This window comes from Anolis carolinensis, chromosome 6 (assembly GCF_035594765.1).
Source record: "Anolis carolinensis isolate JA03-04 chromosome 6, rAnoCar3.1.pri, whole genome shotgun sequence".
NCBI classification, from domain to species: domain Eukaryota; kingdom Metazoa; phylum Chordata; class Lepidosauria; order Squamata; family Dactyloidae; genus Anolis; species Anolis carolinensis.
The window spans coordinates 8,673,910-8,695,369 of NC_085846.1; the positions used below are offsets into that span (position 1 = coordinate 8,673,910).

Genomic DNA, 21,460 nt, shown 5'->3' on the forward strand with positions numbered 1-21,460 from the left:
ACTATAATGACAGTGCTCCCTCTGTTCAACCTCTCACCCAGCCTTCCTATTAGTTCTCACCATTTCTTCTGAACTTGGTTTCTGTTGGCCCATCAGAAATGCTACAGGTGAACTCTGTGGTGGCGTTCCATTCAGTCAGATTCAACCAGAGTTTGCTGTAGAGCCAAGACGTGCTGTTGGACTCTTCCAAGACTTCAGTAGCCACAGCATTTGCATTGACAGATTCTCCATCCATTGCCCAACTGAATGTTGCATTGGTGGTTCTATTTACTAGTTGCATCATACATGTGACAGCTGCACTTTTGTTCATGAAGAGCTCTTCAAAGCTTGGCAGTTTCATTTTGATGGCTGTTTCATTGTTGAGAGTTGAGACCATTCCTTGAAAAAGAAACACCATCAGACTACCAAACTGTTCTTAGAACTACTCACAGTAATTACCTTGCACTGATTTAGCCCCAGTCACCCACGGGAGGGCTCCCATGTTGCCATTGCAATTCATGGAGGGAAGCCACGTGCTCCATGCATGCTCATGCTTCCCCCCATAGGATGGCCATCACCTAGAGCCAGGTGATGTGGGGGGTGGGGTGCTGGATTCCCCCCCCCCCCCCAATGAATTGGAGTGACACCGGCAGCCGTGTGACAAGGTCATATATCTCACATCAGCCAGATAATGAATGCACACAGTAATTCCTGCTTCTAATCCAACATATTCTTTGCTGGATTCGTTCATAAGACTTATGAATATGCTTATTGGTTGGACTTTCTAGCATCCTAGAAAGATGACTAGATAATAGCCATTTCATTAGTGCTGAGGAAAACATGGGATTTCTATAGATCCTCTGTTTATAACAGATATTTCCTTTGTGTTAGGACTTACCAGAAGAATGCAAGTCCTTCTTAACAAAGGAGGTCGTTGCACTGTGATTGACTGTGCATGTATATATCTCTGGCTTGCTCCATTCTTCTCCACTGACTAACAAATCACAGCTCTTCTGGAATTTCCCATTAGCAAGGGGCACCAGAGTGGAGGAATCTGCACTGCAGTTGAGAAGATTTCCTTTGATGTACCATTGAATGTCAATATTTTGGGGATAGAAGTTGGTAGCAAAACAGACAAGTTTCTGGCCTTCTCTGTCCTCTGAGCTGTGGAATGCCACCACTTCTGGGGAAGCTGGTTCCAGAAGATCTGAAATGAAATGGTTGACCTTGGGTTGCAAGCAGAATTTCAGAGGTTGAAGACTGTGTTTACTCTTAATAAAAGGTGGGGTTGACAACTAAGCAAAAGATTTTCATCTGCTTTCAAGCACATACCCTACACTAAAGGATGGGTAGGAGACATCTGATTAATGAGTTCTATGTGGCTCCAGTGGTCTTTGGGAGGAGGGGTGAAGAGGAATCATCATGTCGCAAACTTTTCCCCAAACCTCTGAGTGTGATGCCATTTTGGCCACAAACATGGGATGAGCCACCACACTCCCATAAAACATCAGTGCTGCACCCAACTCTGATCAAGTAGTCACAATTTTCTTCAAAATGAAAGCTATGATCCTCCTGTCTTTCAGTAACAATTACTTTTAGAGGAGTATTTCTGGGTGGTGAACATACACCTACTTACATGTTTACCACCTAACAACCGCAATGTGCAAATGGCCGTTCTTGCTCAAACACCACAGACAGAGTTATCTCACCATCGTAGGTAATTATGAAAGCAGGGATGTTCCAGATAGAAAATTCACTATTCACCTGAGAATTTGTGTACTGTGATTTCTAAGTTTATGTGTGTATGTATCTATAATTGTACCTTAAATCTCAGCCAAGTGACTTGGTCCAACAAATAATCTTTAGGTCTAGTGCACCAAATGATGATGGCAGCAAATGGAGCACCCAGACTTACCATATAAGGTTCTACTGATGTTCTTCAAGTCACTTAAGGACTCATGCCCCACAACACAGGTATATAGAGCTCTATTTTCCCATTCAGATGCTGGGACTTTCAAGATGCTTTGGGTGGTAAAGGTGGAACTTCCAGTTTCCACCACTGGAGGCCCAGTGATATATTCCGAAGTAACAACGTCCCTATTGTTCTTCTTCCACCAGACAAGTATTTCAGCTGGGGAAAACCCAGATATCACACAAGCCAGCCAAGCTACAGCTTGGGTAGAAGGTTGCATCAGTTGTGTTGCTGATGGAGTGATCAAGGAGAGAGTCGGCTCTTTAATGGGACTGGAATCTATATGAAGGAGAACAGAAAGGAAAGGAAAATGGAAATATTGGCAAGGATGATTTTTGATGAGAAGTTGAAAGAGATGTGATGATGTTGGGTAGAGGAATGAATCTTGTTGTTTACATGTCTTTAATTTTCATGATAAAAGCTAGAAAGCATCTATTTCTAACCAAGAACCCACTTTTCCTCATACATGTGCCTGAAGTTTGAAGGGTGAAGGAAAAGTGTTCCATACATTTTCCTCTGCTGGTATGGAGAAAAACCAACACCTGAGTTTTCAGACACAGTCTATGCCCATAGCTATTGGTTTTTCAATTGTTACCCTTGTCTTCTGAAATCTTCTCTCACCTTCATATTTTTGGATGCTCTGTTTGGTATCTGGGAAGAGTGCACAAGGATGAGAAATGATGCACTGGACGTTGCTTCCAGAACCCCAGACTTGACTGGTGATGTTCAAATGGCTTTTTAAACTCTGGGTCCAGTTTGTGTGGCTTTCGATGTTTTCTGTTCTAGCATCCTTGGTGTGGTTGTGATCATTTACCATCCAGGTGAGCATAGCATGCTCCAGTTCATATCCTACTGCTAGACAAGTCAGGAGAGCTTTTCCTTGGGTGAGCAGCATCTTGAGAGGTGGCTTCAAGAGGTAGAGGCTGGGAGGTGGAATACTATCTTTACATGCTACAGAGGAATAAAAGCCAAATTGTGATCTTTATTATGAGTACAATTACACATTTTGAAAAGAAGATATGCCAGCATTACTTTCCAACTGGCTGTCTTGCTTACATTCTCAGAAACTATATGTCCAGCCTGATAAAACAGTCCAGACATACACTGTATTTTCATAGAAATGAATCAAGAAGAGAAATGGAGAAAAAGGGAGAGTAACCATAATGGAAGGTCACCTGTGCACTTGCTGATATGAGCTGTCTGGATGTGTTTCGCTTCAGGTTGGGTCACCTTACAAGTATACTCTTGCAGCTTGTTCCATTCCTTGAGGGACAGAGTCAGGTTGCTGGTAGTGTAGAATTGATCTTCACTCTGTTGATACGCTTCTGCCTTTGAGTCTTGCTGAACTTTCCCTCCAATCTCCCAGGTGATTTGCATTTTCTCAAGTGAGTAGCCGTGGACGGAACAGAATAAGATGATACTACTCCTGTTTTCCAGGCCTGTGCTATGGCAGAAGGGTGTTGTGCTGAGAGACAGGGTGAGGGCTGTGGGCACAATCCAGTCTAAACAAAGAAATACGGAAAAATCAACAAAGTAGCCCATATGCAAGTTTATTTTGGAACTTTGATGAAAGCAGGAGCATTAGGAATAGTGGCCAGTATTCCTAATTTAAGTGTATTAACTAAGTATGCCATTATGGTCTGAGTGCCCAAACCCAGTGACATCACTAGGAACGTGTTTAGGGGGTGCAAACCACAGCAGGTGACACCATGAGTGGAGGTGATACAAAATGACTGTCTATAAAACATTTGTGCTGTGTTTCAGCATGGATTTATTTTAAAAAATATCATTAAGACCAAAGATATATCACCTCCTCTTTTTCCTCCCATTTCTCACTCTTTTGTATCTCAGTTTATCACTTCTGCTTTTGTCTGTGATAAAACTGTTTAAAACCCCACATCTTACCTCTTACCCACCATTCAAATCTAGATTTATTGGTTTGATCATTGGGCTACAACTCAAGGTTCAGTTTCCTGCTCAGCCATAGAAACCCAATGGGTGACCTTGGGCGAATCTCACACTCCCAACTCCAGAAAATGTTTTTGGGGTGCAGTACATCAGATACACAACAACAATGGCAATCCTAACATTGGATGCCCAACTGGTCCTGCATTTACTGATTTACGTAATGTTTAAATTAAGATGTATTTGACAAGCAGCCTAAACATTCTGACAATTTGATGATTATTGGTTCAAAGTCTTGCTGTTACCTTTCCTGGTGGTCTTCTTGACTACAGTGAAATTTGTCTCTTTATGCACCACCTCACAAGTGTTGCTTTCCACTGATTTCCACTGAGAAATGGGGATTTGAAACTGACTACTGGCTCTGTATGTTCCATCTGACATGGCTTGTTCTGCAGAAGCTTCATTCCGGTTTTGTGGGCCACTTTTCCATCGGATGCTCACTTTGGAGGGTCTGTAGTTTGAAGCCATGCATTTTAGCATCACGGTTTTCTCCTTTTGGTCTATTGACTGCAGGAGTTCCACAAGAGGAGCTTTAGGTTCAAAGAAGTCTGCAAAGAAATTAAAATTTTGAGTAGCCATAGTAAAATGAGAAACAAAAGAGTAACATCAGAACTTGTACTAGGAAGATGCCAATTTACCTGGAGTAAGCAAAAGGAATCCCTCAGGTGGGTAAACAAAAGAAATGAAGCAATTCTTCATGAGTCAAGCAAGGTGAACAGCAAGCCAGGATCTTGCATATCTTCCTGGAGTAGGCAGTAGAAGTTATCACTGCTTGTGCGACAGGCGTAAGAAACAAAGAGAACAGAATTCTCTCTATTCGCAGAGATTATAGTTGGAGCCATTAAACTTCACAGATGTGTCCAACAATTCTTTTGGTCAATGAACTTTAACTTGTAGAATTTTGCTTAAGCCACGGGGGAAAGATCTTCAAAATTTTTGAGCAAAATGGAAATATATGTAATACTTACCCTTATAGCAAACTTTGACTTTTTGGCTGCATTAACAACATAAAATAAAGAGCTGACACTTTCTCTTATAGATTGGTACTTTTTGGCAAATGCGTGCAATTTATGAATCAATCTTAGGTGTATATTGATGGAGTCTACTCAGAAGTATCATGAAAAGGATTTTAGGCTCAAAAGTATGAGTTTTGTAGCAGGTTTTTCTCTGCACAGTTGAGGAAAGAGGTGAAAATAGCTATAGGGAAGCAATATGAGTCAGCAGACACTGGATACGTGTGCTTGTTTTTCTAGAGTGCATTTACACTATAGAATTAATGCAGGTTTGTGTTCATCACAGTGTTTTGCTACCTGATGCTCTTTACGCAAATGTGTGAACTGACCCCATTAAAAAGGATAAAAATCAGGCAAGGTGATATAAATACTCTCTCTGTCGTGTTTGATTTTGATGGCTCTTTTGCACATTGCAGGTTTTCACTAGAATTGTTTGAATGATATTTATTTGTGGTCAGGTCCAGACACTATTCTGAAGTCATTTTCTATTTGTGTTTGTTTTTAGAAGCAAAGGTTCGATGCTACAGAGACAACAAACATTACTTTGAATCTACAAAACAGATCAGAACCCTGTTGGGATTTTTTGGCTTTGTAAGTGAACTTATGCCTGTGGGAATAAGAAGTGCACCATTGTGTAATGTCTTTAGGATGCTATTACATTACTATCTAGCAGAACTGACAAAATGCCCAATTGCACACTGGTATGTAATGCAGATTAGTCATGGTATATACCAGCATACAATTTGCATTGCATATCAGCATGCATTGTAAACCAATGCACATCAGAAATTTTTGCTAGTGCCCCATCATGCACCTTTGCAATTCAGTAAAGGAGTTTCTTAGTGCCCTTGTTATATACCTAAGTATATGTAGAGTTAGGTATGTAACAGGTTAAATAGAATTCTAGCAATACTGTAATTTCTATATGGTTGTGCTATGGATGCGAGTGTAGACAGAACACTTGATGTGCCATGCTTTGACCAGTAGGGCAGTGGATATCAACCTGAGGTTCCCAGATGTTTTTGACCTACAACCCTCAGAAATCCCAGCCTGTTTACCAGCTGTTAAGATTTCTGGGAGTTGAAGGCCAAAAACACCTGAGGACCCCAGGTTGAGAACCACTGAAGTGGGCCATCATGCCAATGTTCTTGGACTAGTCTTCTTCATCCCTCTGTTAAGACTTATCCATTTACTGTTATGATATCACATCACTGCAGAATAGGACTGTAAATCTTAACTTATTTTATTCTTACATGGAAGAATGGATAATTCCAAAAGTTTTCTCCCCAACAGATTATGTTTTTGCCATTTTTTTTGCACATCAGTACTTGTTTTGTGAATATTCTATATAAAATACATTGTTTCCTGCACAAACTTGGATTTTAACACAATAAATAAGTTGTTCCAATACTCAAAACTTCTGGATTATTTTAAAAAATTCACAATGAGTGATTTTTCTGTCCCCAAAAGTTTTGAATTATATAAGAAACGGGTGGTAATTTTCTTGGTAGAATGTCATAGTGTGTTGCGACAGTTTTCCAGATCAAGAATAAGAGAATTTGTGTGTGTTCTTAATATCCTAAATATGATATAGGTTGATAACTGCGGAAGGAGATAGAATATCCCTCTGAATCATGCAAAGACTTGTAGCTGCTGGTGGCTTTTCCTCTACAGCTATATCAGTGGTTATGTTATGAGTGTGACATTATCTTATGAAAGACTGCATTAGCACAAGAACTAAAGAGCATGTGCAACAATGACTGAATCCTATGCCCCTTTGCCTTTCCTATAGACTTCACAATTCAACTGGACACTTCTGATCTTTCTAACCTCAGCACCTAGCTTAGAAGTTCCAGTACCCAACTTAATCAGTTTTAACCTTTCAAATCTCTTCTTTTTCAGAAGTGATTCCAGATCTTAAATTGGCACATTTTATAGTCTCAAAAATGAATTCAATTTAACCATTCAGGCATTGGTGGCATTTCCTAGGAATTTCATGAAATCTGACTCCTACTTTCTGAAGTGGGATTCTAATTAAATGACGTCTAGTCTAGTTAATCCAAAAGTTGGTAAGGTGATGAGTAAGAAATATATTGTGCTGCCCAGTTAGGGATGGCTAACAGTTTGCCATATCAATTATTCGATCCATGGTTTGCCCCCTTGGCCACATCTATTTGCTGAACTATAACCTTTCAAAAAGGAAGTGTTCCCATCATAATCCTCTGATAGAAGAAATTTAGAGGAAATCCAAATTGGAGTGACATTGTTACTGATTTCATGAGACCATGCTCTAGGCTTACTTACCATTTATCTCCAGGCAGAACAAAGGTTGTGGGTGGGCTAATCTGGTTGACACATGCATAGTACATTTCATCCTGTACTTACCCATGGGCACATTTTCACTGGTGGTGATGGGCTTATCGGAAGAGGAATGGTGGACCACACAGCTATAGCTGCCGCCCTTGCCCCCTGGTTCATCTCTCCCAATGGTCAGAATGCTGTAGGTGGTGTACACATTCCCAGCCGCTTTTGCCATCCCATTGTTGTACAGTGTCTCATTCAAGGGCATGCCATTTTTCTTCCATGAGATACTAATTTCCTTTGGGAAAAACCCGCTCACATCACAGATGAGAATCAAGGCCACGGCATTCTTGAGTGAGATGTCAAGGGGAGCTCGAGAAATGGCAACAGAGGGCTTAATAGTATCTAAACGGAACCAAAAAAGAGAGATACATTTTGGTGCGAAGCTGATAATTATAAAGCCATGCATATCTCTCTCCTAACAGTCTGTAATCTAAACAATTTAAAACAGAAATTCTTCAAATGTCTGCCAAACATTTCAGTGGTGCAAGTAGTATTTTGGGAACCCTAACGTTTCCTGAGAATATTCATAAATCTGTTTTTTTCCCATGGCTAATCACTGCCATTGCTTCTCCTCTCTGTTGACAATGTTCATGTTGTCTTTCACCTTTCTCATATGTATCCAGTCCTCCAGCCATTGCATAGTTAATAGGGTGCTGCCTTATATCTATGAATTCTCAATATTCAGGCAGCCATCCAGAGTTGGCTGGACAGTAATCTGATTGATATCAAAAAGAGTTCACATAATGTTGCCCTCAGTTTGAATGAACAAACACTATAGTCAACCCAGATTTGTTTGAGCCAATTTTGACTAAAATTTCTAGACTTATACATGAATATGGACAGTATTTCTGCTCCAGATAATGATAATGCTTGAAATCCTCCTCTTTATAGCTCAGCAGTTAGGTCCAGACACCCGCACTCACTTGTGTCATTTTTGATGATTATGTCTTTGAAGTCATTTTCATAGCAATGGCCACCTATTTCACAGGAGAAGGTGGTGCCCTTTTTCCATTGTTCCATAGATACTGGATGGGTACTTATCACATTTTGATTTCCGTTAGCTTCTTTCTTCTCCAGTGGGCCTTGAGCATGAGGGCTAGGTTTGCCATCTACATGCCAGATTATTTGGATGTTTCCAAGATTGGATCCAACCACAGAGCATGTGACACTTGCTGTCCCCTCAAGCAGATTTCTATAGGAGGGCTTTGTGATGGAGATAATAGGCTGTCTCATTGAGCAGGCTGGGGGACAATCCGAGAGAGAGAGAGAGAGAGAGAGAGAGAGATTGAGAGAGAGAGAGAGAGAGAGAGAGAGAGAGAGAGAGAGAGAGAGAGAGAGAGAGAGAGAATATGTTAGTTTTCTGACTGAGTGTGAGAAATTTAATTATTTTTGGCCTGAATCCTATGCATGAGTAATGTAACCCCAAGAACTAACTGGAGTTTTGGACCACTATTAATTCAGATTGTATTAAGGAATTAAGAACCAGTGAAGTATCGCCAGATAATGTGATGTTCCAAGTAGTGTTGCTTTTTGTGATTCCCATTTTTATTATGGTTCTTAGCCATCTTTGCCCTTTGCAATTGTGCTAGCAAACTTTTCAAAAAAACTTGCCCTGGAGGAAGTGCAGGGTTAGAAAAAATGGCTAGGATCCAATTATAAACTAGGCTTGACTGTGGAACTCACTGCCTGGAAGTACGGGGGAAGCTCCATCTTTGGAGGCTTTTGAACAGAGGTTGGATGGCCATCTGATGGGGTGCTTTGATTGTGTTTTTACGCAGACAGTTGGGCTGGATGGCTCAAGTGGTCTCTTCCAACTCTATGCTTCTATGATTTGTCTTGCTTCTCCCCCCAGTATAAACCACATATATGAACAGCTGCTACTAGTGTGGGTTTCAGATATAGTACCTGCCAAACTTTGCTGTTTACAACCTGGACAGTTTTGAATAGCCCACCCTGATCCCGTAATGGCTCATTTGTTTTTCTCCAAGCACCTGTGACCCCTTGAATATCTTTATTGTTGCCAGCCAATGCTCACCCTGGCACTTGCTGGTGTTGTACATTGTCACATTCTGGCTACCCAGTGGGCGAGTCACTTTACAGGTATATCGGTCCCCATTCTCCCAGCTGTCTTTGCTGATGTTCCGGCGGACAAAGCTAGAGAAACCATTGTCTTTATCGGCAGTCAGTTCTGCCTCCACTTTCTTTGGCTCCACTTCTCCATTTATCAACCATTCCACACTGGCTTTTCCGGGACCAAGACTCCGAAGGAGACATACTAGCTCCAGGCTGGCCTCTGTCTCCTGCTCACCACAGTTGGGGGTTAAGATGTGAACTTGAACTGGCTTTGGGCTTTGCCCCATGCAATCTGAGAATAAAGGGTAGGAAAAAGTGCTGATAGTAGGAACCTCAATACATGTAATACTTTCTAATAAATACATACATGAGATACTTAGGTAAAGGTAAAGGTTTCCCCTGACATTAAGTCTAGTCGTGTCCAACTCTGGGGGTTGGTGCTCATCTCCATTTCTGAGCTGAAGAGCCGGCGTTGTCTCTAGACACCTCCAAGGTCATGTGGCCGGCATGACTGCATGGAGTGTTGTTACTTTCTTGCTAGAGTGGTATCTATTGATCTACCCACATTAGCATGTTTTTGAACTGCTAGGTTGACAGAAGCTGGGGCTAACAGTGGGAGCTCACCTCACTCCCTGGATTTGAACCGCCGATCTTTTGGCCAGCAAGTTCAGCAGCTCAGTGGTTTAACCTACCGTGCCACCAGGACTCCCGGTGATACTTATACTGCTTTAATACAAGCAGAAACAAAACTGGCACTTAAATATCTAGACAGGACCTAACAAATAAAGCACTAAAATTCATTTAAAAGAACTCCAACATGTCTAATTAAAACCAAAATTCTTAAAAGTATTGACTGAAATCAAACTGCCTTTCAAATTCTGGTTGAAAGTTGGCAGAGAGATTATCAGGAAGATCTCTGCCTGAAGCTATTCTACATAAAGTTGCCACACATCTGAGCTTCAATTCAAGGGTCAGAGTACCATTTATAGTTTCTTTGATCTCCTATAGATATTTTAGGTGGCTGGGAGTTACATTCAGGTACTGAAACAGTACTTTGTCACTGGTTTGGAAATCTCACAGAATTTTGGAGCAAAATGCTTCCCTCCCTGCCTTACTGCTCTATATTGTATCCACAGCTGAGAAAGAAGTGCACAATACACATACTATATATACAACGTCATATACTTCATATACAACTTCACCTATAATTTGGCCCCCAGCAGTGTGAGCACAATCCACTTTTCTTTTGCCTTAGATTTTATACTTCTTTGCCATTTGTCTTTGTACTTTGTGTGGTCAGTTTATATGGGCATTGGGGAATCACCTTACCTTTATATCTGATGGTTGCTGAGGGTCCGTTCTCTTTTGAACCAGTGGAGTGCTTTACACGGCATGTATAAGGTGTTGTTAAAAACTTAGAGACAGCGACAGTCATCTTGCTGACACTGTATGCTTTTTTTCCATCTTGGATCACAGGCGGGAAATGCGTCTTCACATCACCATCAGGTTCCCATATGATATCTAAAACCTCTGGAGGAAATCCAGTAAGGAGGCAGCCAAACATTACACGTTCTTGGGATTCTCTCATGTCAGAGTTGCAGCAGGACAGCAGAGGGAACAGAACCGGAGCTGCATTGCTTCCTGTAGGGAAGAACAAAAGACATGCGTGGTAATGGCAAAAACAGAAGACAACAGAAGTGAAGTGAAGAAACAAAGCCTGAATATTCTCCAATTTACACTAAATTAGTCATTCCAACTCAGGGTGTCTCTATACTATTGAATTAATGCAGTTTGACACCACTTTAACTACTGTGGCTCAATACTAAGAAAGCATGGGAGTTGCATTAATTCTACAGTGTAGATGTGCCCTTAGAAGACTTTGGTAAGCATTTTCCATCTTCTGCTCCCCTCCCCGCAATGCACATTACATATCCTCCTAGTAGAAACACTTAGTCCTCTACATTCACTGGGGTGCAGGAACCCGTACAAAAGTAGAAAAATTGTGAATAAAAAACCTACCTTTTTTAACCGGAGGAGCTAGAGATTCCTAGAAAGACAACATATTAATCAAATCTGCGAATAATCGCATTCATAAAAGGTTGACATGATGATGATGATGGTAACAAGACTTATTCCATTTTACTTACATAGATGTCATTTTAGTTGGCTGTTACCCTTATTTTATTCTATTTGACCTTTGTCTCTGATAGTACAACCCAAAATGGGGCTTTGGGATCTCTGCTAGTCTGTCAGCCTATGAAGAGTTTCCAAAATAGGAAAACAAATAGAGTTCCAGCCAATGTGCATCAACACGATACCAGTCCCTGACACATTATGAGGAAAAATGATGCTCTTCCCCATGAGATAGCATGTTTGTTAATAATGTCTTAAAAAATAAAAATAAAATAAAAGAATAATAATAATAATAATAATAATAATAATAATAATAATAATAGGGGATCATTGATCTATAGCAGTACTGCTCTAAATGGTGGTCTCTGTACTGGTGCCGAACCTGGCAAGTTTCCTAGAAGGAAACAATTGTACTCAATAGGCACAGATGTAATGTTCTCTGGCACATTGGGGGAAAATCAGTATCTGCTGGTCCCCATATCAGATGGCTTGGGAAGGATTATAGCACAATGCTGGACTTGTCTTAGATCTGAAGGGCACCAAACAGATGGGTCTGATGGCACTTGTCAGCACCCAAAGTGGCAAAATAGCCTTAAAGTCTCCAATCCATCTGCTCTGTTGATCTATACTGTATTAGCTTTGTGTAGAGATATCAGTCCTATGAGATCTGCAGGATATTTTCTCTCAGTAAGTTTACCTATGAGGAATTTGTACACTTTGGCTGTCAAATCCTTATGTCTTCCTGAGGACAGCTGGACACAGAAAAGGTTTTGTTTTCCATGTACATGGGTTGATGTCTGGGTCTATTAAGCCACCCTATTACTCTGAATTAACTTAGGACCTTATTACGCTCACCAGTAGGCTTGTGCATTTCGGCTGAATCTTGATCGCTTTCTGCTTGCCAGATACTGGAAAACTGCCATATTCATTTTTGTGCACCTGTTGAAAACAGGTGTGCAGCCGGATAGGCGTTTTCAGTCTGCAGCTGAAAAAAACCTCTATATTCGGCCCATTGGAGGAAATGGAGAACTTACAAGGTTCCCCTTTCCGTTCCTGGGACCCTTTCCTTTTTTACCATCAAGGGAGCCTGGGAATCAGCAATGGGGTTAAGGAAGCACCCTATCTGGCCCATTATGGGGAGGGGAGACTTTCCACAGGCTCCCCTTCCATATCCTTCATTAAGATCTGGATTAAAAGATACCACTCTTTCTGCAATCCTTTCCCTTCTGTCTGTAGAGAAGACTGGGTTTAATGCTTTGTTAAAGCCGTTTCTTTCTACTCTAGAGGAGACAGGCACTATAGGTGCTGCAGGCGCATGCTGTCTCCCTGAACACAGCTTTCCAAGGCATTTTAAGGAGGTCCAGGGAAGGAAGAGTGAGGACCTGGACCTATCCTCCCTGGGCTTCCTTAAAAAAACCCTCTTTTTTCTTGGCACGCTTCAGTCTCCTTTCTGCTTTTTGCTTCACATCTAATGCTTCCTGTTTCTACTTTCTGCTCTAGAGGAGAGATAGGCTGTAGTAGTTTTCAGAGAATGAGGGTTTTCTCTTTGTTTTCTGGGATTAATGATAATAATAATAATAATAATAATAATAATAATAATAATAATAATAATCTTTTAGAAGTATTTGCTGGAGAGGAAGGGAAGGAGAAAAAAGCTAAAAGGGTGACCCTCCAAGTCCCCAAATGCTGTGCGCATCCCACCCACCCCGTCCCACACGTACCCAACTCCCAATCAATTCCACTAAATAAAAAAGAATCAAGAAAATAAAGGAAAATCAAAAAGATTAAACTGTGATGTCGAATAGAGGAGGAGGAGCTAAGATCGACTGCCACGTGGTCTCGTTTTGGATGGGAATCCGTTAAGGCCACTCGAACAAACCAAAGAAGCAGGATTGGCTGAAGGAAAAGGCTAAAAATGGACCCATGCTCAAGCCTACTCACCATGGGATATTTCTTTCCAGTAGACAACCCGTGGCTTTTGAAACATAATACATAAAAGATCCCCCATCTTACACCCCATCACACTTGCATTTCCCTCCTTCTCATGTCTACTGAAATAATGAACTTTGACTCATCACACGGCAGATGGATAACTCTTCTCAATCTGTCGGATATTTCCCCAGGTCAATGTCATCCCTTTAACACATTTTTGGCAGCTCTTGCACAATCACATAAGTCTGGGAACTTCATTCAAATAAAGCAACACAAAACACATTTTTGTTCCTGTAGAGTTATGCAATGCAATGTACATATTTCGATGGGAAACATGGAATCTGCTAAACCACTTGAAGCTATGCAAACTTCATGACCTGAAAATTCACTTTTTTTAATGGGTTGGGTATCCCTTCCTTGCAATCTGTTCAATGACCTTTGGCCATGCAGACCTCATGATTTGCTAATCTACTTTTTTCAGTGGGAAACCTAGGATCTGCAAAACCACTTCAAGCCACACAAACATCACAATCTGCTAATCGACTTCTTCCAATGGGGAACCCACAATCTGTTCACAGAGGGTGAACTGCCAGATGATTTGTAGATGGGTGTACCATCACACTTCAAATACCATGCCTCTGATATGTGTGGAGAGAAAAAGAATGGACGAAAATGATTGGAATCTTGTCGTACGAAAGATACTGTCTGCAGATCCTTTGCATATGACTCCCTATGTGTTACCCAAGAAATAGACCTTGCCTCGTATGCCTCGTACACATAGGAACCAGTATGCAAAGGTTGTTAGAGACGGGTTATTTTACTGTGTGATAAGGTCCTAAGAATGTGGTGCCAAAACACCCAATGTTATATCCTAGTGCTTCAGCTTTCTTTCCCTAATCCTCCACCTAGAGCTGGTGATTCTATTCAAGAGATAACACCAGAGGGTTCATAGACCTGTGAAATGTATCTTTTTTGGGGGAAGAATGTATGGAGGATTATAGCAGGGAGGAAAAAATACCTCTTGATTCTGTTGAGGGAAACAGGTTCATCAGGAAGGTCCCTCAATGGATTTAAGTCACTTATTTTTCAAATTCTGCACATCCCTAAGGGAAAACATACTTGTGCTGCACAAAATAGTTTTTCAGGGGATCATGTCCACTATTACTGGCCTTGTGATTAAGAAATCTATGATAAATGTTTGAGAAATCCCAAAGTTTCTAGGAATCTCATGTGGAAACCAATATTTAGATACACAAGACATCGGTTTATAAAATTTCAGCAATAATAGTAACTCTGGTAATTAACAGGCTGCTATTTAATTTATTATTTATTTATTTACTTCATTTTTACCCCGCCTTTTTTGACCCCGGAGGTGACTCAAGGTGGTTTACAAATTCGGCAAAAATTCAAAAGCAACACCTCAAGTTCTCTTGGTATTTAAACGCAACATCTCAAGTTCTCTTGGTAAGAATAATCTTCCAATAAAGGGTAAGGATAACATACGAATAACTTTGCAACATCTGAAGAGAGAGCATCCCACCTTAAAATTTAGAAAAATCTTTATTGTTTTGACAAATTTAACTATGTAACTGTGTTTAAATACCTGTGGCTTGAGCATTGGTCTCCATCAATGTATCTGAAAACCCATGAAAGCTCATGCTAAAATAGATGCAATGGTGCCACTAGATAACTTTCCACTCAGCTTGATTTTAAGAAAACACCAATAAGTATTAATATTCCCCCCTCTCTCTCTGATGAAGCAGCCACCTGCGATTAAATCACAATGATTGACAAAAACCATAGTAATAATAACAAATGAGAGGGAAGGCCATGTTTTAATGAATAATATACATTTATTGGAGAATAGAAATTACAAACATTATATCTGGGGTACATACTGTCAAATAATTATTTTGATTATTGCACTTGAAGTTAAAAGTGTAAGCTCTTCTTTAAGGAGTAGACTAGGCTTAAAATATTTTGCTGAGTAAACAAGGCTATGGCTGATATAACAATAACAGCAACAATAACAACAACAAAATTGCACACATACACATATATACATAGTCACAGAGATAAATGAGCAAAATTGCACCATTGATTTAAAATGTAAACAGTTGGCTCAAATCTTATTCAGTTCAAATTGATTTTTAAGATCACAATACAAAGGAAGAGAACAAGGCAACATAATGCAAAATAGAATGCAGAGGTTGAATTTTTGAGTATGAGGGTGTTGAAAGAAAGTGAAAAGGTATGGACTCTTCATGGCAATTTATTGTTCAATGTCAGGTGACTCCTTTCATTGTTATTTCACCTGGAATTGGAGAAGAAGAAGAAGAAGAATTAATGTCATGTGGAGATATGGCATCATTCAACTCTCTACTTTTTTGTATCTAGATTGTCATCATTATGGATTAATACTTACTTCTGTGTAATCATAGAAGACTAGGTTAATGAACAATGGGAAAAGAGCAATAGGGAAACATTGGTTAAAAGAATGGAAGGTGGAAAACTTGAATTAGCAGAGAAGGCAATGGAGTGAAGACAGGAAAAAATAACCAAAGACCAAGTTGGAAAGGAAGAAATCAAAGGAAGAGTGAAGACAACTTGGAAAACATTTACTAAATGTTGCATGTCTTCGAAGCTTGGCCTGGCCTTAGTGGCCTACGCTGAAGAGACAACTATCACTGTTGTCCTCTCCTCATTTCTGAGTTCTGCTCCCAGTGACATAGAACTGTTTCTCAGCTTAGAAAGCATGACTAAAAACCCTGGATATTGGTATCTCCCCTTCCTGCCCCACTTAACTTACCTTGATGACAGTCACGGTGGCACTGTAGAACAGGCTCACAAGGAAGAGGATGATGAAAGTGGAAAGGACTGATGAGATGTTTTGGAATTCCTCATCCTCTTCAGTGTCCACGATCCCATCTAGGTAAGCTTTGGACAATACATTGGATTCAGTTTCTTCTGGAGTTCGGAAAGAAGCTGAAAGTTCCAATGTAGGCACATAACGCATCAGAAAAAAGAAGGTAGCATAAAGAGGGCGGGGACTAGGATAGCAAGGAAGGAATGGGAAAGAAGCGGTTCAGGAGCCAACAGAATTTCATTTTTCAGACAAGTAACAATCAAGGCTTAATGCTGCCAAGGGAAATGTGACGCTGAGAAGAGAAAGAGGAGATGAGCTGATTTAGGGTAGCCTTGGAATAGTGGTAGGTGATGGCATTTCTGAACACTCTCAAAGAAGAAATAGGAACATTCACTCAACTTAAGAAAGATAGATGGTACCTACTACCTAACTATATCACGAAAGTGAATTGTTGCTAACTCAGACGGATTAAATCATTCCACAACTGTGCTGTGAGTAATGAATGAATTCATTGGAATGAAAGCTGCAGAGAACTTCATGTTGTATTGAGGCGCAAAACTGAAGAGTCTTGTTGTCACCATCGAATGTGCTGACAATGCGATGCTGCATTGACTACAGCTGAGGGTCAAGTCTCTTAAGGAATTTAGCTCATGTTGGAAAGACATGTTAGAAATTGGCATGGCAGAGATTGTAGGGTGAGCTAGATCCAGTCATTCAACCATGCATAGTGCTCAAGAATATTGTAAGTTCCTTTGGCTTCTTTCTGTAGCTTTGAAAATATCTTTATGAAATAAAATTACATTGCAATCTGCAAAAATTGTCTATTATAATTTAGAGTCATGATTTTTCATCTGATGGAAGCTTTGGAAACAAATAGTGATGTACCACATCCTATCATAAGAGAAAGAAGAGATGGCCCATCTTTTGATTGTGATCTTTAGTGGCGGATTTCTTCTATGTGTCACATATTGGTTTTGTGTGAGATTGTCCCGGAAATTATTTTCCATAGATTGCCATTGTTTATCTTCAGTAAATGTGGAGAATTTACCATTGTAGTTATTATATTTGAACATAGAGACCACATCAGAAAGAGCTTTTTTAAAAAAATACCACAACTGTAGGACGTAGTTTGTTCAAAATCATCTTTGAGAACTATGGATAAAAGAATTAAATATATGGTCTATTAAGGAAGCGCATTCTGTTCTTTTCATCATACCAACATATTATTTTGGGTATGAGTTTGTGTGTGGTGGTATGGTTTAACCACTCTATCTTTCTCTCACCCTTCTTTTTATTTTCCCTTTGAGTTTATATCTTTATTTATAGACAGATAAAACCAAATCTTGCTTCAATATGGTCCGAAAGTTTGCAATTCATTAAGATTTGTTTAAAAGAAATCACTCTACATGACTTGAGCAGGGATGTAGATCTGGAAGTCGCCCATTCATGGGGTTCCAATAAGTCAAATTCAATGTGATGCAAATAATAATAAATAAAGCCATGAACTGCAGAAGACAGCAATGCCCACTCTACAATTACTAAAAAATCTAATCAGATTTACAGATATGAAATGGGGTATGAGTAGAAATCAAGTCACAAAGAGAGAAGTTGAGTTTGAGCAAAACTTATTGGGTTATAGTTTGACAATAATCCAGTGAATTAATCTATGATCTATTGAAAATCCCTGAATCTTACTATCATAAAGAGATGAAATGCTGATTATTTATTAAAATATTTATAAAGACCTCATAGTAGGCTACAATCAAAGCAGTCTGCGATTGTGAACCATCTCACTTGCTTTGCTCTGTATTTCACATTGGTGTGCGTATCTGTGGCCATAATAGTTTGGGAAGAAAGTGGTAACAGAATGGGTGGAAAAGGGCAACAGTTGTACAATGAAGACTATTTTATTTAGGTTAACTAATTAAACACAAATGAGGATTTGCTCAGTATTGTCATTGTCAAGCATTCCTCTCTATGGCTGAGCAACACAGAAGACTGTATAGGACAAGACAAGACATGGAAGAATAATGCCTCTGAATCCATCTCCATCTATTTAATTTGGCTCCCATTGGAGTAGAGACAATTGAAGTATATGTTTCTCCTGTATCATCACTTTATGTTCATGACTATTGCAAATATATTCTTGGATAAACATTACTTAAAGGAGGTTTTTAGAATTCGACATTTATTCTTATAGCAGCATTAGGTCTTTTAGTCTTCCATGTGTTTCTGTGAATGACATACTTTTTGTAAAGATGTGGAAAAGTTGATCAGATCAGTTATATCAAAGGACACTGAAATGTAGCCTGAGTGTAGACTCGGTTTTTTTGCTTTCATCTGTCTTGACTTTAACTTGAAAAAGACAAATCCAAATGAGCTGGACCAACTTGTCAAGAGGTCATCCTTGTGCTAATGCAGTTTGCGTTATATTGTGCATACCCTCAGATATTTATTGATTTGTGTGGTTGTGCATTAAGATGAGAAGAATTCTGCTCTCATCAAATCTTTCATGCACCAGTTTCCATGTCTTTCAGGGACTCTCAGAAATATCTCTTAGCAACATCATTGACACTTGAAAAGGCACCATAGCCCACCCTTTGTGTCTATACAGTGAAGGAGACATTGTTTCGATCATAAAATAATTTAAACTGATGTTACATAGTGTTTCATGAAGCCACGCTCTGAATGGATAGGGTGTAATTTTTAGGTTCCTAGGGTTGGATGGCTCTTAAAATTAGACAAAGATGTTGGGATCAGAAGATCCCCAAGAGAGTGCAAAATGAAATGTGCCAACTAGCTTCCTAAAAAATTCCTTCCCATTCCAGAGGTAAGAACACAACTATTTAGGACAAAGACCACTGCACTATGTTGTTTTCATGTGCCATCAAGTTGTTTCTGACTTATTTTGACCCTAAAGTGACCCTGCTGAGATGATGTGATATGTCTGAGATCACCCAGTGCGTTTCCATGGTTGAGCAGGGATTTGACCTCTTGTCTCCCAGAGGTGCAGCCCAACACTCAAATCAAATGACCAAGGAACAGAAAGGAAGAAAGTGTGCAATAAAGAAGGTAATACTTGAAGTGCAAACTTTAACTCTGGATATTTCACGTTTTAAACATCCTTGGAAAATCCTAGGTAATAGCAGACAAAAATGTCCATGTTAGAATTTTAGAAAAATATGTATTTCTTTTTGAATTGGAATGAAAGGTAGGTGTCTCATTTGATGTAGATGTCAATGAAAATTGATTGTAGTTTTCATATTGATATTATTCTCACAGCAAGCCAGGATTTCTTTTTTTGGATTTGAAAAACAGACTTTATTGCAATCTTTTTGTTTTCTTCTAAAAGATGTGGCTAGTGAAGGTTTTAACATTTGACACATCTTTTTTCAGTATTTGCCATCACCCCAACTTTCCACTGGGGGAAAACAACAACAACAACAATAAAGCAGGAAGAGACAAAACAAAGGAAACAGATGCTGGTGGAAATGGGATGGGGTGAAGAAATTATGGTGATGGTTAGTGGCAAGTGTTGCCAGTATCGGAGAGCATTAAGGAGACGTTGACAATGCTCGGTTTACCCGTGTTCTTGTCTATGGTCTTCTGTGTTGTGTTGAAAGGTAGCGTCTCGTGTCCCACCACGCAAGTGAAAGAGTCTCCAGCACTCCAATCCTGCTCATTGATGTTCAGCATACTATAGGCAAAGTACCCCTCAGACTGCTTCGATTCCGGTTGGGGTTCACTGTTGAAGTAATGGAGACTGCTCACTGGCTGATCATTATGGAGCCATTTCATGAAGAGGTCAGCAGGGTTGAAATTTTTCACCAAGCAAGTAAGGGTGGCAGATTCCCGTAATGTGAGTTGATCCGATGGCGGAGGAAGGACGTAGACAGATGGGGTGTGAGGGATGCCACCTGAATGGTGAAATGAGAATGATGAGTAGAATATCAACACACATTCCTTATAATTATAAAATATAGTTTTTTGATCTGATGTAGATATGGGCTACCAAAATTATAGAGGCAAGTGTTCAGATTATGGGTATTGAACTGGTCAATGACAAATGAGTGAGATGACAACATTGAACAAATCTGAGCTTCAATGCTGAGATTGTATAATATTCTCTAAGGGTGAGATAACATGTTGAGAATAAAAATGAATACTGCTATGGATCTGGTTTCACTTGTAAATGAGTAATTTCTGAATCCACAATGGAGGATTTGGGATTGGAAAGAATGTGCCTCTGGACCAGTGTGAGCTCATAAATAAGTGATTGGAAATCACAGGTTGAGTGGTGAAAACTAATGTGCTGGGTTTAGAGATAGGAAGCCTGTGTTCATACTCATTGGGGCTCTGTGGTTGGCCTTCGAGGTATCAATTTTTCTCAGTTTAGTCTACACAAAGTTTACTGCTCCAAAGCAGTTATCAACATTTAAGTAAGAATGGAAGAGATACTGTTGTACTCATTCTTTCCTGTTGCGCTATTATGAGAAGAACATGCTTGTCCAGGTAGATATTCAGTGTAACTGTCTAAATGTTTTCAGGACTGCAGCACATGTGTCTTATCAGCTATTGATGTAATGGTATATGTAAAGAGGCTTGGAATCAAAGTTCTTTTGATTCAGGTGGCATTCATTATAATGAGGGAGGGTTAAAATTACTCTGTCAACGGTCATACCTTGAGACACCAATGCTAAATTGTTTTATACAAAGATGACAATTAAGCAGGCACTTACTGATGGTCTTTCTCAGCTTTTTTTCCACAGGCTTGGGAAGGGCGCCTGGAAAATTAACTTTGCAACTGAAAGTCTGTCCACTGCGCCATTCGGTTGCACAAACGGTGGCTGTAGCATCAATGTATTGCATGCCATTTCCCTGGTCTGTAGGTTTGCCATATTCAGTGTTCAGGATTTTGTGACCAGGTTCCTGTGTCCAGGTGACATTCAGTTCTGTAAGCTCCTGACCATAGGGTATGTTGGAGATTCTGCAGGTCAGTTTAGCTGAGCTGGTCTGGTAAATATCAGCATAGGTTGGGGCAATAGTCTCTACACGGATGTCATCACCATTGCAGGGTCCAGAATCTATTGAACAATTGAAGAGGTGAGAAGAAATATTCAGATCAGTAATAAATTGGCAATTGAACATACTGGCTCTTCACAT

General features: G+C 39.9%; 2 protein-coding genes across 2 annotated transcripts in view; both read right to left on the bottom strand.

The window, feature by feature from the left end:
- LOC100552948 (uncharacterized) overlaps positions 1–12,370 on the bottom strand; it is a 38,216-nt gene extending 25,846 nt beyond the window's left edge. Inside the window, 11 exon segments of the mRNA XM_016997448.2 lie at positions 61–378; positions 878–1,186; positions 1,895–2,230; positions 2,573–2,902; positions 3,127–3,453; positions 4,162–4,464; positions 7,315–7,635; positions 8,217–8,534; positions 9,329–9,658; positions 10,696–11,007; positions 12,355–12,370. Coding sequence (XP_016852937.2) covers positions 61–378; positions 878–1,186; positions 1,895–2,230; positions 2,573–2,902; positions 3,127–3,453; positions 4,162–4,464; positions 7,315–7,635; positions 8,217–8,534; positions 9,329–9,658; positions 10,696–11,007; positions 12,355–12,370 — 3,220 coding nt within the window.
- Positions 12,371–15,264: 2,894 nt separating this feature from the next.
- LOC107983540 (immunoglobulin mu heavy chain-like) overlaps positions 15,265–21,460 on the bottom strand; it is a 55,597-nt gene continuing 49,401 nt past the window's right edge. The window contains exons 13-16 of the mRNA XM_062957065.1: positions 21,037–21,381; positions 19,882–20,214; positions 16,241–16,416; positions 15,265–15,745 (exon numbers count right to left, since the gene is read on the bottom strand). Coding sequence (XP_062813135.1) covers positions 15,737–15,745; positions 16,241–16,416; positions 19,882–20,214; positions 21,037–21,381 — 863 coding nt within the window. The 3' untranslated portion in view covers positions 15,265–15,736. The remainder of the gene's footprint in view (positions 15,746–16,240; positions 16,417–19,881; positions 20,215–21,036; positions 21,382–21,460) is intronic.